This window comes from Ovis canadensis, chromosome 23 (genome assembly GCF_042477335.2).
Source record: "Ovis canadensis isolate MfBH-ARS-UI-01 breed Bighorn chromosome 23, ARS-UI_OviCan_v2, whole genome shotgun sequence".
NCBI lineage: Eukaryota > Metazoa > Chordata > Mammalia > Artiodactyla > Bovidae > Ovis > Ovis canadensis.
This window is the reverse complement of record NC_091267.1, coordinates 48,816,135-48,833,192: the sequence shown is the minus strand read 5'-3', so window position 1 is coordinate 48,833,192 and position 17,058 is coordinate 48,816,135. Positions and strand designations below refer to the sequence as shown.

The window sequence follows — 17,058 nt, the reverse complement described above, 5'->3', positions numbered from 1 at the left end:
TACACACAGGAACAGGCTCAAGGATAGACATGACTCCAGCAATAAGAGGATTTCCCAGGTCCTAGGAATGATTGCACCCCACTCCAGTACTCTTGCTTGGAAAATCCCATGGACGGAGGAGCCTGGTAGGCTGCAGTCCATGGGGTCACTAAGAGTTGGACATGACTGAGCGACTTCACTTTCACTGTTCACTTTCATGCATTGGAGAAGGAAATGGCAACCCACTCCAGTGTTCTTGCCTGGAGAATCCCAGGGACGGGGGAGCCTGGTGGGCTGCCGTCTATGGGGTCACACAGAGTCGGACATGACTGAAGTGACTGAGCAGCAGCAGCAGGAATGATTAGGCCTTTCGCTGTGATTGCTATACTTCTGGGCTTCCCCAAAGGCTCAGCAGTAAAGAATCCACCTGCAATGCAGGGGATACAGGAGATGTGGGTTTGATCCCTGGATCAGGAATGTCCCCTGAGGGCATGCAGCAGGCAGGGCAAGGTACTGCAGAGCACTAGCAGGCGGGGTGTTCTCCTTACCACGACACTCCCCTGACCTTCATCATGTTGGTGTACTTCAGGATCGAGTGATTTCCTGAACTTAGAAAAGAAGTGTTGACCTGGTTTTGCAATGTGGCATTTGAAGTCATTGCTGAAAGCTCTGTCAGTTCTCAATAATTTTATGCTCAAGTTAATATTTTGTTTTGTTTTTTAAAAAAGTCCTCTAGGTCAAGTACATAAAATTCACTGTATTCTCTGCACTCTACTGGACCTTATTACACTAGACATACTACACTGGGGTGATGGTGACGGTTCTGAGGAGCTAGTAAGGACACTGTCCAGAACTGTGAAGGATCTGAGGTTTACTTGCATGCTACAAGTCAGCCCACCATCACTCCATGGATCCTGGGTCAAAGCCAAATGACTTTACACTTAAGAGCACAGCAAGCAGCGCAAGCTTCACGTTCCCATCAGTTCCCCTCACCCTCTGAGTCCCACAGGGGTGATGCAGAGTGGTCCAGGGGGTTGCTGAGCATGCAGTGGGGTGGGTTTGCATCACAGCTGAGGAGTCCAAAGTTTAGGGTACCTGAACCTTTTACAATAAGCACAAGCAACTCTGCCCAACTTTTGCCCCGGGGAGAAACATTATGTTTATTATACAACAGTAAACAAACCTGCCCTCTCCTTGATGGAAACACAGTTATCTCCCAAGGCTGTTCACTATATAAATCTCCTTGACAAAGACAGGGTAGAACAAAGAAAGGCTGTCAAAGCTTCCGCTCTCCGGATGTGAGAAACTTAAGATACTCACGGAGAATTGTTTCTAACAGACATTAGCCAACTTTTCATTTCAATTGTAGCCACTCTTATTTTACAGCACAAACCAGTTTTATCTTTTAAAAATTCACTTTAGTCATGAGATTTTACAAACATTTGTATGCAGTCAGAGACTAATTTATAGCATGGTTTCTATTCATCTCATCCATGAGAAAACACCATAACAGTCATTATTAAAGGTCTCCATCCATAAATTACTTTTATTTCTCATTAAATGAGCACAGAGTCATTAGCATATTAATAACAGATATGTTTATTATTACATATCCATCAGTGCGGCTTTTAATACCACTTGAAACATGCATATCATCCTAGAGACGAATCAGTTTTCCAGTGCTTCTTATCTGATAGACATTACTGCAAAGCCATTATAAATTACTAAGGAGGTATTTGGTTAAAAAAATAAACAATAAATCATACTGCCCATATGAATGAACTCTTGTTATTGAACAAGAGTTTAACAGTATTTATCTGGTAATTCCTATGTTAACTGGAAAACATCACAGATGTATTGCCATAATTTTCTTTTATACTGGGTGCAACTTTCTACATATTTTTGCAGAGTTTTATAAAGTCATTCATTATTTAAGCAGGTAGTTTGATGCAAACATTGTCTCAATTTATCAAAGTCCAACAAACCTCTAAATATTTTAAATTAAACCAATTATCAATGAAAAAAACCCTGAACACACATAATTTTTTGAAAATATGTTTTTTGAAATTTTTATAGTCATGGCAGTAAAATAATTCTCTCAAATTAAGGCACTAAAAGGGCAATGCAACTCCCACTGAAGGTGTTCTAAGAATAATTTACATTTCAAACAGTGCATACATTTCTTATATGTTTGTTAACTTAATGTCTTTATCACTTAAAACCACAAAGAAACACATTATACAATTACAGAAACGATGTACCCCACAAAATGCTTTTAAACTTGGTTCTTTTGTACAGTTAGTTCCTAATGTCTCTAGTAGTAAAAATAACTCAATATGGCTTGGCAAAAATGCATAGATTAAATGTAAATTTTTTTTTTTTGCCTTCTCCCATTCCCCAATCTACAAACTTGCTGAAACACATACAGTATTTTGTAAAGCATAATGTAAGATATTTATTTTCCATCAAGTCCACCATGGGCAATCAACAGTAAGGCTTTTAAATTCTACAGTGAGGGCACTGAAGTCAAGTGATATCACTGCTTTCTTAAAATAGTTTTGTATAGTCTTGCAAGAGCATGAAAACTGAAGTTATTTTTTAAAAAACCTTTCAGTTGTCTCATTTTGAGATATTCACTTTACTCCTTCCATGAGCTGATCTTGACAGTGACAGCCATTCCACTTGAAAGTGAAAGTCTCTTCCCCTCACTGGTATGAGGAAAACTGTGTTCCATCATGATTGACAGGCGTTTTCTTAGAAATTCAAAAAGGCAGCACCTTTTTAAAAAAAATATATCTAGCTAAGCTTTCCCTCAATTGTACTTGCATTACATAGTAATAATTAATCTAATCTACCTGTAGGCAAACCCGCAATAAAAAAACAAAAAACAAAACAAAACAAACAATCCTCAGTGTGCTTTTGTGCCAAAGCAAGGACAGAATAACAGCAATCTTAACCCTGAAGCCTGTGATATTTGTGTCAAAGGAACAGCCTGTCTGCTCTGCATTGTTAGAGACGCCTGCTTCATCAGGTAGCATCCCACACAATTCCACAAGGCACTAGGTCACGTGGTTAACTATTGAGGGGGGAAAAAAAATAAAAATTGTTAAGTAATGTACTCAGCTGATAAATACAAAAAACAAAACTTGAAAGGAAAGGTACACATACATTATATGTAATAATTAAGTAACACACAAAATTTGGCAAACAGGAAAAGGGAAAAAATACACCATTATCTCTTTTCTGCTTCTACTGTTTCAAACACATTATTCCCCCTACAAAGCTGTAAACCAATTTTAAGTACTTTAGATTTATTCAGCTTTTATCCTGTACAGGACAGGCTGATACAGGGTTCCACACAAATAAGACTGGAGTGAGGTAATAAAGCACTGGAACAGTACTGCAGCTGAGCAACACAACGAGGAATGGATGTGAGTCAATCCAAAGAATTAGACTTGGTTACTGATGATACAGAATGAAAGAAACAGGATAAATTAAAGATGGTTTTTAAGCCTGCTTGGAAGAGTTGGGTGACATTAGCAGAGACAAATCGGTTCTAGACTCAAATATCCCTCTCAGTAGAGGATTAACATTCTAGGGAAAGTTTGTATTTGGGATAGGAGAAAAAACATAGGCTTAGAAAGAGATAAAAATGGGTTCCAATGACTATGCCACAAATTGGCTGTGTGATCGTGCAAGTTGCTTAATTTCTCTGAGTCCCAAGGTTCCATGGACTAGAGAACTTTGAAGATAGCATAGCCACTTCTGAAGAAAGGGTTTAATTATGCCCTGAAATTGTTCATTTTACCATTTAAACTTTTTAAAAAATTTTGTCGAAAGTAGTTAAACTACCCTCCCCTCAAAAGAAGAAAAACTGGGTACTTAAATCTATGCTAACACAGCTAAAAATAAGATGAACAAAGTTTCACATAAAAGTTATGACCAACCTAGATAGCACATTCAAAAGCAGAGACATTACTTTGCTGACTAAGGTCCGTCTAGTCAAGGCTATGGTTTGTCCAGTGGTCATGTATGGATGTGAGAGTTGGACTGTGAAGAAAGCTGAGCGCCGAAGAATTGATGCTTTTGAACTGTGGTGTTGGAGAAGACTCTTGAGAGTCCCTTGGACTACAAGGAGATCCAACCAGTCCATTCTGAAGGAGATCAGCCCTGGGATTTCTTTGGAAGGAATGATGCTAAAGCTGAAACTCCAGTACTTTGGCCACCTCATGCGAAGAGTTGACTCATTGGAAAAGACTCTGATGCTGGGAGGGATTGGGGGCAGGAGGAGAAGGGGATGACAGAGGATGAGATGGCTGGATGGCATCACCGACTCGATGGATGTGAATCTGAGTGAACTCCAGGAGTTGGTGATGGACAGGGAGGCCTGGCGTGCTGTGATTCATGGGGTTGCAAAGAGTCGGACACGACTGAGCAACTGAACTGAACTGAACTGATGTACCATATATAACACAACCAATGACAATAAAACCTGACATGGAACTAAATAAATACGATATTTATAAATATTCTGAGCTTGAAACAGGAATCAGTTAAACTACTTCGTAAAGTTGTTTTAAGTCATATATAAAGACCCAACTACAAATGATGCCTTTTACAGGGAAAAGAACAATTTGATTTTGGGTTTTGACAGCTATTATCCAGTCACTTAGTGTGAGAAAGGTTAACACTTCAATCCTTACCTAGCTTTTCCAGATGTATTTTTGACCACTTTCCTGAAAGACTGATTTGCAGCAGACCTTGTAGAAAGTGTTCGAGGGGATGCACGCACAAAACCAGATGGTGGATTCTTAGGGATCTTCTTTACTAAATGAGTTACCCATTTTTTTTGTTCATCCTGAGAACACGCTAGCAGCAGCATATCTCTTGCTGATGTTACATCATAACTTACTATTTTAAGAAAAAAGAGCACAATCAAGTCACATAATACTTAAAGGAGCCCTCTCACAGGTTCTTAAACAATTTGAAAAGATTTACTACGCTAAATTAAGCTTGGACAATATCTTCTCTTTTTAATTAAGTCAGAAAATTTAAAGAGAAAACATTAGTCATAACCTAGTAAAAATAAAGTAAAATCAGAAATATATATGTGGCTCCACCAGTGCCAAAACATTACATCTTATTATCTCATTTCAACTTGTTACAGGAAGTGCTACACTGAAGAAGTTATCTTATTAAATGGTGTAAGAATCAGTTTCATGCCTTACCTTTACATGGAGAAATCAAGTCCTCTTTCTTATCTATGTGGTCTCTGTGGCACTTAACATGGCATCTTCGACACTCCAGGGCAGGAGGTGGCTTAAAAACATGCCAGAGAGGTTTGGCACAGGCCTCACAGTTGGCGGGAAAGTGGTAGAGTGTAGGAATGAACTCATGGCCTTTGTGGTTTTGAAAACTTGTTTTTTCAGCTTGTTGTACTGGTTCCACCTCTAAGTCTTTTCTACATTCACCTTCATTTGCATACAGTATCTACATTCAGAAATGGTAAACAGAAGATTAAAAAAGTCTGGATCTGCACAAACAAGTTTCAAATGTATAAAAGTATTGATGCATTTACGTTTACTTCACAAATACACTTATAAGTTAGGTAAAGGATCTACTACCATTATAACTTCAGATTTTTACCTGGAATATTTTAGGAATTTCTTCAGTTTCAGCTCTGTACACATCTCCTTGTGTTACAGGACGAACATGAAACAATTTACTAAAACGAAAAGAAGTAAGATGTAGGCGATTATAAAACCACATTTACAGTAAAAGACAAAAGCAGGTATTTCACTGAAGAGAACACAGTGGCGGCAGATAAGCATAGGAAAAGATTAGTTATTAGAGAAATGTAGATTAAAATCAGAGTAAGTTTCACTATAAACCTATCAGAATTTTGTAAGTAAAGAGAGTACTAAAACCAAATGCTGGTGGTGATGCAAAAAAACTAGATCATTCATACAACTATGGCAGAAACAGAAAACTACGGAGCCACTCTGGAAAAAGACTACGGCAAGTTCTTACAAATCTGTATGAAAACTGGTACATGAATGTTCAAAGCAGCTTTAGTTTTAATAGGCCAAAATTAGAAAAAACGCAAATAAATGGTTAAACAAACTCTTGATATATTTATACAACAGAACACTCAATCATGAAAAGAAAAAAACTACATCTTGGATGGATTTCAAGGGAACTACACTGAGTGAAAAAGCGTATCTCAAACGTTACACACTATTTGATTCCATTTATATAACATCCTTGAAGTGACAAAACTACACAAATGGAGGAGAGATTAGTGGTTGCCAGGGATTAGAGGGGGCACGGGAAGGGTGCCCTGTGGCTCCTATGGCCAGAACAGGACAGTGAGGGATCCCCGTGCTGGAATTTCTCTGTGTTTCAGCTTGGGCCTCTTTGACCTATTATTAATGACCAACATAATTATACATTTTTTGAGATGTTCTCTGAATGTAATACCAATAAATACTTGACATTTTAAAAAAATGCTTTTCGAATACATCAATCAGGTATGCAATGTTTTCTCTCTCATATTTTGATAAAAGTATGATTTAATATAAAGCTGTTATTTAAATTTGTTAGGGAAAGAAGTTTATAACATAGTTTAAATAACAAAATAAAAACTAAATGGTAAGTCTAAAAATAATTTAACACTCAACAGACTTAAGATTGAATAAAAGCCAACTTACTCAATGTCCAATACCATAGATGGATTGGATTGTTCCTTATCTTGTTCATCATTATAGAACAAAATTTTTTTGCTGCTTACCACAACATACTAAAATTAAAAAAACAAGGGGAAGAGAAAACATCAGTATTAACTTGGTTTAAAGTGGTAAGTATAATACTTGCCTTTTATGTCTAGATTATATTGTATCAATCTAAAAATAATGACAATTAATATAAGCTCTATGATTTAAAAATAAAATATACAAAAAAATATCAACTAAAAAAAATGAGTTATATGGTACCTGTTTCTTCCAGCCATATCTTTTGATATTTCCTCTATTTGGTATTGAAAGCCAACCTTCAATTCTTGATTCTAGACGGAAAAAAATATATAGTATTCTGTCACAAAAGGAAAAGCTATTACAAGCTGTCTGACAGCATGCAGCAGCAGGCATTGGAACACAGCTACATGAGTAAGTGCTAAAATCTGCTCTTTCATGCTTCAATCACACAAATCAACTTTAATGGCCATACAAAAATTGCAGAAAAAAAATCCAAGCCACTTTCCCCTTAAAATTAACTTTCAGTACTCAATCATAAAAGTATGAAATAATGACAATACCCTTAACAGCCAGGCAAGACTGGAATGGATTGCAGCTTAAATGGGATATGATACAGAAGACTTTAAATATCACTTAACATTGATATAAAAGTACTGAGCCAAAAAAAAAAAAATGCAGCAAGTGGAACAAGTCAGAGGCATGATTTACACGAGAAAGAGCAAGCAAAAGTACAGAAGTGTCCTATTACTCACAGAAGATAAGAATAGAAGATAAATAAATAAGGAATGCAGGCAGAACCAACTAGATATAAAGAATAAGAGACAAGCATTTTATTTGTTTTCTCAGTACAATATTCTGATAAACGATCTGGTAAAACATCTATAACAATTTCACTGAAAGTGTCCAAATGTGGCTGGGGAGAGGTTCCCTAATTCTAGTGGTAAGTCCAATTACAATTCTTAGCAAACTAAAGAGGTATAAAGCCTTTAAAGTTTGTGGTATCAGAATCAACAGTAAAAGAACACAGAATTCAGCAGGTAAAACTGATAATCTTTTACCAGTTTGTGCCCACCAGAAACTCTCTGACTAACTCAATCAAGGAATTTTATAATGATTATCATTAACATTTAAATATATTAAATACATACTAAATATAATTAATGTTTATGATTCCATTTAGAAATTATTTTATATCAGGTGAGAGATAAGACAATAATTTTATTTTTTAGATCTATTACATTTGAAATACAGACGAAAAGCAACCAACTTTAAGGTACAATGCTATGTGACATTATACCATTGTTTAAATCATGAGCCTTAGGGGAATATATATTACCTTCCTCTGTGTAACTTAAAAGCTGTAAAACAGTCTGGTCTTAAAGTAATGATAATAGGTAACATTTACTATATATTTATTATTTATCAAGTGCAAGTAATACCTCATATATAATCTATATATAACCTCATGAACATAGGATATTACATTCTCAGAAATATAAAAGAAGATGGGTCCTCCTATCATCCTCCATTTACAAATGAAGAGACTAAGGCTTAGCAGGGTGAACTGACTTGCCCTAGGGTAATCCTAGCAACTGGCCAAGCTCCAGGGTTCACCCAGGCAATCTAATTTCTGAGTTTTAATTCCTAGAGCACAGTGCTAATCTTTCCTTAGACAAACTGCAGTTAATTGAATCAGGAGTGATGATCTTGTTCCAGCTTCTTCCATGTACCTAATGGCCTCTGATTTTGTTATTCTCCTTCATTGAGTTGTTAAAGTGGAAGAAATAATGAGAAACTTCAGTTCAAAGTGATCCTCTTCTTCTCCCAACTTTTTTCTTAGTTGGCATTATTATTTTGTTCATCAATAATTAATCTGTCCCATTAGGCAGTTCCTTTGAAAGTTTGAGAGCAGGGTACCACATCCTAACACTTAAAATATATATATATATACCCCAAGGCATCTGACATACAGAGTAGGTACCTGATACACCTTCTAAAAAATTACTATTCTGTAGTTCTTTCTTTCCTAATTAGCCAAGTAAGTGAAAGTGAAAGTGAAGTCGCTCAGTCGTGCCCAACTCTCAGAGACCCCATAGACTGCAGCCTACCAGGCTCCTCCGTTCATGGGATTTTCCAGGCAAGAGTACTGGAGTGGGTTGCCATTGCCTTCTCCAAGTAAAGTCACACTCTATTTAAATAATAGTTGTAATTTAGAAACCACATGGCTAATTTATATTCAATAACATACAGAAGGCTGCTGATTATTCACAAATATTCTAATTTACAAAAGGAAAAGTTATTCCTAGGAAAAGTTCCCTTCAGTGTGCCAAAGTCCATTTCATACCAGTAATTCCTCATTAAAAATAAAAGACATAAAAGCCATGGAAATCTTGACATTTATAGAAAATTGTATATGCCAAAATATCCTCCTTCCAAGCTATTTCTCTATGAGAATAAGTGCCAGAAATATATAAGCTTTCTGGTTCTAGTTTGGATTAATTTGCCAGTGTTTTCTTTGAATATACTGACTGAAATATATTTTCAATGAATTGTTGTATGGTGCCATTTCAGTGTTCCTATAGAAATTTTATACATCAAAGGCATTTTATGAATTAAATAAGCCCAATTTTCTATCTGCCCTAATTGAAATAAAATGAAGAAATCAGAAACTCAAAATAAGTGCTGAAGATATATGAAGGTTTTTGCCAATTTAAAATTATTTTTTGCCAATGTTATAACAGAATTTTAGTCTTTCCTTCCAGTGAATTCCCTTCAGAGAAGCAGGTAAACCAAACTCAGTGATTTAAAAAAATTACTTACTCTTGTCTTATATGCAACTTAATATAGCAGTTTTTTATTCAGTTCTTTAAATTTTTTTTAGTTGTAAGGACCTCCTTTAAAACTATGACCACCTGTGACCTAAGTGGCAACCCGAAAGTATAATATTCTAAATTCTTTTATAATATAAACAGATATCAGCTTCTCCAGATAAATAAATGTTGAGGACTTCTAAGTCTAGATTATTAACAATAACATACTATAGAAGTACAAAAAAAAAAAAAAAACTTGGTCCCAGGTTTCATTTATTTGTAGAGAAATTTGAAGTTAAAAAAAAATTTTAGATGTGTATGATTGCAATATGAGCAATTAACTCCTTTAAGAGTTAATTATATGTAACTCATATAAGAAAGAGGATAATGTAAGAAAGAGGTGTAAATCAGTACCAAATACAGCCAATTCAAACATCAAAACTAATCTCTGAAGACTACCAAAGTTTACTTGGATGAACTACATATTGCTTAAGAAACACAGCTAGAGAACCATTCCAAAAAATTTAAATTGAGAAGTGATATAAAAAAGAAAAAAAAATCAATCAATGCTCAAGAATTCAGATGTACTGATTATCTCCAATCATTGATCAGTCTTCCAAACTAAATAAAATTAATCATTACCTTCAAAAAATCTTTCAGACATGTGAATGATAGGTAACTCTCAAATTAAGAATGAATGCCAAAACTTTTTACAATTCTTTCTAGATATGACCTCAAAAACTTAACTTTATTTGCCAGAGGTCTAGTAAATGGTAAGACTTTATAAATATAGACTTTCAAGTTACTAGTACTCTTGCTTGGAAAATCCCATGGACGAAGGAGCCTGGTAGGCTGTAGTCCATGGGGTCACGAAGAGTCGACACGACTGAGTGACTTCACTTTTACTTTTCACTTTCATGCAGTGGAGAAGGAAATGGCAACCACTCCAGTATTCTTGCGTGGAGAATCCCAGGGACAGGGGAGCCAGGTGGGCTGTTGTCTATGGAGTCGCACAGAGTCGGACACAACTGAAGCGACTTAGCAGCAGCAGCAACAGTAAGATATCTGATACAGAGGTAAAGTAACTTTGATGATAATTACCCATAATTTCTACCTCCGATATGAAAAGTCACAGCCTCCAATATGAGAAGGTGCAGCACTGTAAAGACCTCTGTAAAATTTCAAATTCAGAACACAGTAATAGAGAGAGACCCTGACTGGTCAATGGAGAATGGCCACCAGCACCTTTTTTCCCCCTCTGCTTGAACTTTGAAAATATTAAAAGCAAAAATCTCTCAAAATACACAGCTATACTAAGTATAGCTCAGAATGGAACCAGTAGAACCATTTAAAAATTTCTTTTGCTGACTGATCCCTCCTGAATAATCAGGATTCTGAAATCTAAATGGATATCTCACCTAGGTTTGTCAGTCATACCACCTGATGATGCTTCAAGTTCAGCCTTCCTGAATAAGCCAGGATGAAATAAAACTCAATACCTTCCCCCAACCTCATCTCTCAATTCAAACCCTCTATACAGTATTCACCAAGTCAGTCTCTGAAATGTTTAACCTAATACAAAGACAATGAAGGCATACATAGTAAGACATTATAAACAAAGCTGAAGGGAAATGGATGGAATAAAGACAAAAAAACCTTTTGAACGCAGGACCTCTCCAGTGAGAGCACAAAGCCCTTACGACTGAACCGCCAGGAATTCCCATGTCATACTCTTTCTTAACTGATGACTGGGTCATAACTTTACAATGATGCTCAAACAACAGCTGAAGCTAGAGATTCTTATTAAATCCAAAGTGATCCTCTGATAAGGAAGTGAAGCTACAAGATTTTCAAGAGGTTGGAGGTTTCAGAGAGCCAAAAATGGGAAAACAGAAGGAATTTTTTGACCATCGGAATAAGAAATATTTATTCCCTGCCCTTCCCTTTCCAGATATCTCATTATGGGCTGGCAAAGCCACTAAAGAATGACTATTACATAGAATACATATCAGAAGGGAATTCACTTCCTATTTTGAATTTCACTTTCTTGACCAATAACAACAACATGAAATTTTCTAGGTAGTCTATCAAGTTTCTTATTTCAAATTCTCAACAACAACAAAAACAAGTAATATCTGCTAACACAGATCCTTATCATATCAAATGTGGTGATCTGTATCTTTCTTTTCATGCATTATTCAGGAACTACATTAATTAAAATCTACTTCAAGTTTAAGACCACTTAAAACTCTCAAGACCTTGAACTAAGAATATGTAGTACATTAAATGGGTGTGTCTCTGTGTGTATATGTATACCTTTAACACTGACAATGCATGGTTTACTATTTATAACCTATTAATTTCTAAATTGAACCTGCATCATGTGTACTGCTCATCTTTGTTAAAAAGACATAAATGTACTAAAATCCACACTACAATGTATCCAAAAATGAGGCAGTGTTTTTCTTTTAGATTCTCCACTGGAAAAATAAAAATAAAAAGAAGAGAAAGTCTGACATCCTAGCTCCTCACTTTTGTGTTTATTTCACTCCCTGACACCTCTCTACACCTTCCAACTGCTTTTATCTACGTCTCCAAATTTGAAACTTTAAGTCTGGTTGAAGTTTATCACTACAGCACTAGGTAGGTTTCTATATAGAGCTACTATGGTTCTGATTATTAAGTGCAGTTCTTAGTTTCAGCACAAAAATACATAAAACACTAAACAGCTGCTACACATAAAAACATGTACAATTTTCCTTAAACAGAGTTGCAGCAGCAGTTTTGACTTTCACCACAGGGATGGGCTGCTCAATACTGATTCATAAACTTCAGGTTTCTATTTAATAAGAGCCATTCAGACCTATTTTAAGAGCCTAAGATTGTTTATGACTATAAAATGCTTTCATGCTATAAAATGCAGTAAGTATGCAAATATCAGACTCTGGGCCATGAGAAATGTAAATCCCTTCTTAAGAATTCATGGACAAAATGACAGAGTTACAAATCCAAAAAAAGAAATCTATATTAATTCCCATATTTTAGCAAACTTGAATGAAGTAACAGAAATTATTCTTACCTGAAAGGTTTCCATCAGTTTCATCAGCACTGGGAAAACTAGCAACACTCGTAGAATCGGAAAGGTCCAAAAGTTTGGCACGCAGCTGCTCAATGTCACTCTCTTTGCTGGCCAACTGCATCTGAAGCTCATTCTTATGTGTACATTCTTCTACCAATTGCTATTTAAAAAATAAAAAAGTAACAAGATAATATAAAGAATTAAGTTCAAATCTCCAACATCAGAAACTAAGACTCAGTGGAGTTATAAAATACGTAACCGAGACTTGCTAATACTAAAAACTGACTATAAACTTCACAAATGTTTACCACCACAGATTGTAATACAACTATAAAAACACAAGTTCTCTTCCTCAGTAATACACTGCATACATAAACTCCTTTTCTCTTTGCTTTAAAAAAGTATTTTGTTTTTTTTTTCTTCTAAAACACAAAGCATTAAAAACCAAACTCAAACACCTGTTAAAACAATAGAAAATGCTTTTATGGTTCCAAATGAAAGTGTAAAAGATACAGAGGAAACCCTTAGTGGTTTCTCCAAAAGTAGCATTTCTAATCAAGCAGATGCTAAGGGGTAAAAATTACTCAAATTATAGTTAACAGAGTATCTTCCTAGTTTGTCAAGATCATGGTTCATATTAGAGTAATAGTAATCAAACTGAGAAGAATATAAACCTAAATACGCATTTTTTATACTGAACAAACAAGATAAATAGCTAGGTATATACAGTAATAACAAATGCACACACACAACCTTACCGCTTGCATTTCATTCAGCTCCTTCTGATGTTTCACTACCATTTGGTTGAATTTCTCTCTTTCCTGGTTGAGTTCAAGTTGGAGCTTTCGATTTTCTTTTTCTTTCTTTCTCAAATCCTGCGTATTTGCTTTCTTTCTATCAATTTTAAAGTCCTTTCGATTCATTATTTCTGCCAACTTGTTAACAGCCTATTATGATATTAAAATGTTATTAATAAGGTTCTTTATTGTAGCTATTCAATTTAAGCCTCCAGTAAAAAAATTTTTTTTCCTTCAAAATGTGTGTGTGAAAATTAGGAGAACCTAATGAAGTTTGGAATATGATAACTGGTAGCACAAGTAACTATTACTGACTCATCTCATTGTTCAAATGTTTAATAAGAAACAGATAAGCTTACAAAAAATCCAGTTACTGCTCAACAATTATTCAGCACTTACTATACTGCATGTAAGCACTCTGATAGGCACTAGATATACAGACAGAAAATACAGTTAACCCCAAAGACATCCTAGTCTGGCAGAGGAGCTGGAAAGCAAGCATGACAGTGCTGAGTGGAAAATCAGGAAAAAGAAGCAAGCAAGGTGCTAGAGAAGTGGTACCTAACTGAGACTAGGAGAGGTCAGGGAAGGCTTCCTGGAATACCTGCATTTGTGTCCATGTATGTTTCTTAAAAAGACCAACAGGAATCGAATGAGCAAAGTAGAAATGGTATTAAGGAGGGGAGCCAAGGATGACACAAGAATTAGACGAAACAGCACACAGGCAAAAAGGCTCAAGATAATTTTTTTCTTTTAGATAAATAGGAGAGCGGGTGGATGAAGCACCATACTCAGGCCCTCTTGAATGGGAAAGAGGTTGTAAATATAGTTGAGGCTAACCCCTTTTGCCAGAAGGAAACAATATATTCTAAATAAGACAGAACTGTTAAAAGCACAGGGAATTAGTTACATAAACCAAGAAAAAGAAACATAAGCTATGGTATATCTGTCCTGTAGTAGCTAAAAAAAAAAAAAAATCAGATTTTTCCATCAAGATAGAACAAATCCCTAACCACTATCATTTCCATGTAGATTAGATCCCATCAAGGATAAAGAACCCTTGAGTAATTTTTTTAGTGCAGTAAAGGCTTACTTCACCGAACTCATAAATGGCTATTTGTTTTCCCAGTAGTAAATCTAACAAAAAAAACACAGAAGTATAATGTGAAGAACATGAAAAGCTCACTCATCAAAGACTATCTCTGCTAAAGCCTTCTCTTTTCTTTCAATCTACTGGGTGCATATCCTTCTAGACTTTTCCTAAAACTATAAGTAGATTATATATAAATATTTCGATTTTAAATGGAATTTTGCAATACACTGTGTGCTGCAACTTGCTCCCTAAATTTAATACTGTGTTAAATATCTATTTCTCTGTGTCATTACATGTAGATCTACTCCATTAATTTTTAATGGCTTCTTTGCATCTCATTGTACGGGTTAGTTTTAGTTTTTCACTTTTAAAAAGAACGTAGCAATTTTATTTCTGTATATTTCTTTTGAGAATTTATGGAAGTATTTAAATAGGATAAATTTCTAAATGAGCACATACTGGGTCACAGAATATGCACATTCAAATGCTTTCTTCTATTAAATTGTTTTTGTATGAATGAACGTTCCCCATGTGCTTATAATACTCACAGCTGAGTATCATGACTCATTAAGACCTGTCAATTTGATTGTCAAAAAGATATCTCATTATTGTTTCCATTTTTATTTCTTGCTTTACTACTGTGGCTGAACCTTTTATGTTCTGGTCACGCCTTGAGGCATGTGGGATCTTAGTTCCCTGACAAGGCTCAAACACGTGCCTCCTGCAGTGGAAGCACAGAGTCTCAACCACTGGAGCACCAGTAAGTCCCCATGGTTGAGCCTTTTAAAAAAATCTTTACTGCTTTTTTTTCCTCAAGTGTCCCTTGGCTTTTTCTTTTTTTTTACTGAACTTTTTTTCTATTTTCAGATCCTCTTTATATTTATCTGTATATGCTGTAAATACTGGTCCTAGTTCATTTTCTTTCAACTTACGTTCTTTTGGAGTATGTACAAAAATAAATGTCAATCTTTATCTTCATGATCTATGTTTACAGAGAGAAGTAAAATCTCCACTGAAGGATTTTCAATGACTATTAAGTGCATTTTTGAAAAATTACTTTAGTTGAAGGATTACTGAGAGAGAATAGATTAGTGGTAAGGAGCTATAAGTACAAAATATTTTACTGTAAGAAAAAAAATGAACTGAGGTACACAGTACCTTTTGAAGAATTAAAAACTACTGGATGACTACTGGTACAATGATAACATATCAAGTTTTAGTGTAAAAAACTGATCTAGCTGCAAAATACAAAGCAAAATGATACATCCACCCCTTTTAAGTTTCTTACTTCCCATTCTTCTCTTTCTTTTCATTCTTCTCTCTTGACTTCAATCAAGCATACGCTTTCTCCTCATTAAGTTTTCCTACTGTCAATTATGGGTCCTCCATACAATCTAAAACATATTTTTTACTAATCAGATAACTAGACAAATTAGCTTTCTTAACTCAACTGAAATCCTATTTCCTGAATGAGACTTCTATATTTAATGAAAAAAGAGTATTACATTATTTGTTCCAATGACTTGACAATCTCAGTTTTAAGAAAAAGGAAATGAAGAGCAAATACTAACTTCTGAATATGATACTCAAATACAAACATATGGGGAAGGCTAACCGCATGTATACCTGTGTTTTAAGGGTTCGTTCTGTATTGATATTCTTTTCAAAGGCAGCCTTAAGGATATTGATCTCCTCCTCCTTCTTCAATTTATATTCTGTCAACAAATTATATAAAATGTCATATATGATATGCCATTAATTTCTGCCTTGCAAAGTAACAATGTCCTTTATTATTCAAATTAGTATATACTACATAGTAACTTTCAGTGCCTTCATTAAATAATTCTTTTTTTCAGTTTATTGAGGTATAACAGACAAATAAAATTTTAAGATTTTAAAATATACAATGTGAAGAACTGATACATGTATACACTGTGAAAGGATCCTCCCACAATCAATTTAATTAACACATATATCACCTCATATATTTACCTTTTTGGGGGGGGAGTGACGGTGGGAATATTTAAGTTCCCTAAGATAATACTTGGGGGCTTCCCTGGTGGCTTAGACAATAAAAAATTCACCTGCAATGCAGGAGACCTGGGTTCGATCCCTGGGTCGGGAAGATCCCCTGGACGTCATAGCCACCCACTCCAGTATTCTTGCCTGGAGAATTTCATGGACAGAAGAGACTGGTGGGCTACAGTCCACGGGGTCACAAAGAGTCAGACACAACTGAGCGACTAACACTATTCAAGGTAATACTTAAGGCTACACAAGTTATTTAACATATGAAAACAAATTCTTCAAAACCCTAATACATAACAAAGATTTACCTCTGAACTTGATTTTAATGTTACAATTTTTTAAAAAATCTTACATACCTTCCTCTGCCTTCCTCATTTTATCAGTTAGCTCTTCATTTTCTTTTCTTAATAATTCAATATCTTTGGTTAGCATGCTGTTCGTTTCTTCAAGCTAAACAAAGCACAGAATGGTTGAAGTTGCATAGTCTCTTTGCTACTCTCATATTTAAAGCAATAATCTT

The 17,058-nt window shown here is 35.2% G+C and overlaps 1 protein-coding gene across 1 annotated transcript in view; it reads right to left on the bottom strand.

Annotated features, from left to right (window-relative positions):
• Nucleotides 1–1,498: 1,498 nt before the first annotated feature.
• The window catches only part of ROCK1 (Rho associated coiled-coil containing protein kinase 1), a 125,069-nt gene continuing 109,509 nt past the window's right edge, over nucleotides 1,499–17,058 (bottom strand). The window contains exons 24-33 of the mRNA XM_069568911.1: nucleotides 16,895–16,988; nucleotides 16,137–16,225; nucleotides 13,379–13,567; nucleotides 12,621–12,780; nucleotides 6,972–7,042; nucleotides 6,690–6,778; nucleotides 5,626–5,704; nucleotides 5,208–5,469; nucleotides 4,683–4,890; nucleotides 1,499–3,055 (exon numbers count right to left, since the gene is read on the bottom strand). Of these exons, the coding sequence (XP_069425012.1) occupies nucleotides 3,052–3,055; nucleotides 4,683–4,890; nucleotides 5,208–5,469; nucleotides 5,626–5,704; nucleotides 6,690–6,778; nucleotides 6,972–7,042; nucleotides 12,621–12,780; nucleotides 13,379–13,567; nucleotides 16,137–16,225; nucleotides 16,895–16,988 (1,245 nt within the window). The 3' untranslated portion in view covers nucleotides 1,499–3,051. The remainder of the gene's footprint in view (nucleotides 3,056–4,682; nucleotides 4,891–5,207; nucleotides 5,470–5,625; nucleotides 5,705–6,689; nucleotides 6,779–6,971; nucleotides 7,043–12,620; nucleotides 12,781–13,378; nucleotides 13,568–16,136; nucleotides 16,226–16,894; nucleotides 16,989–17,058) is intronic.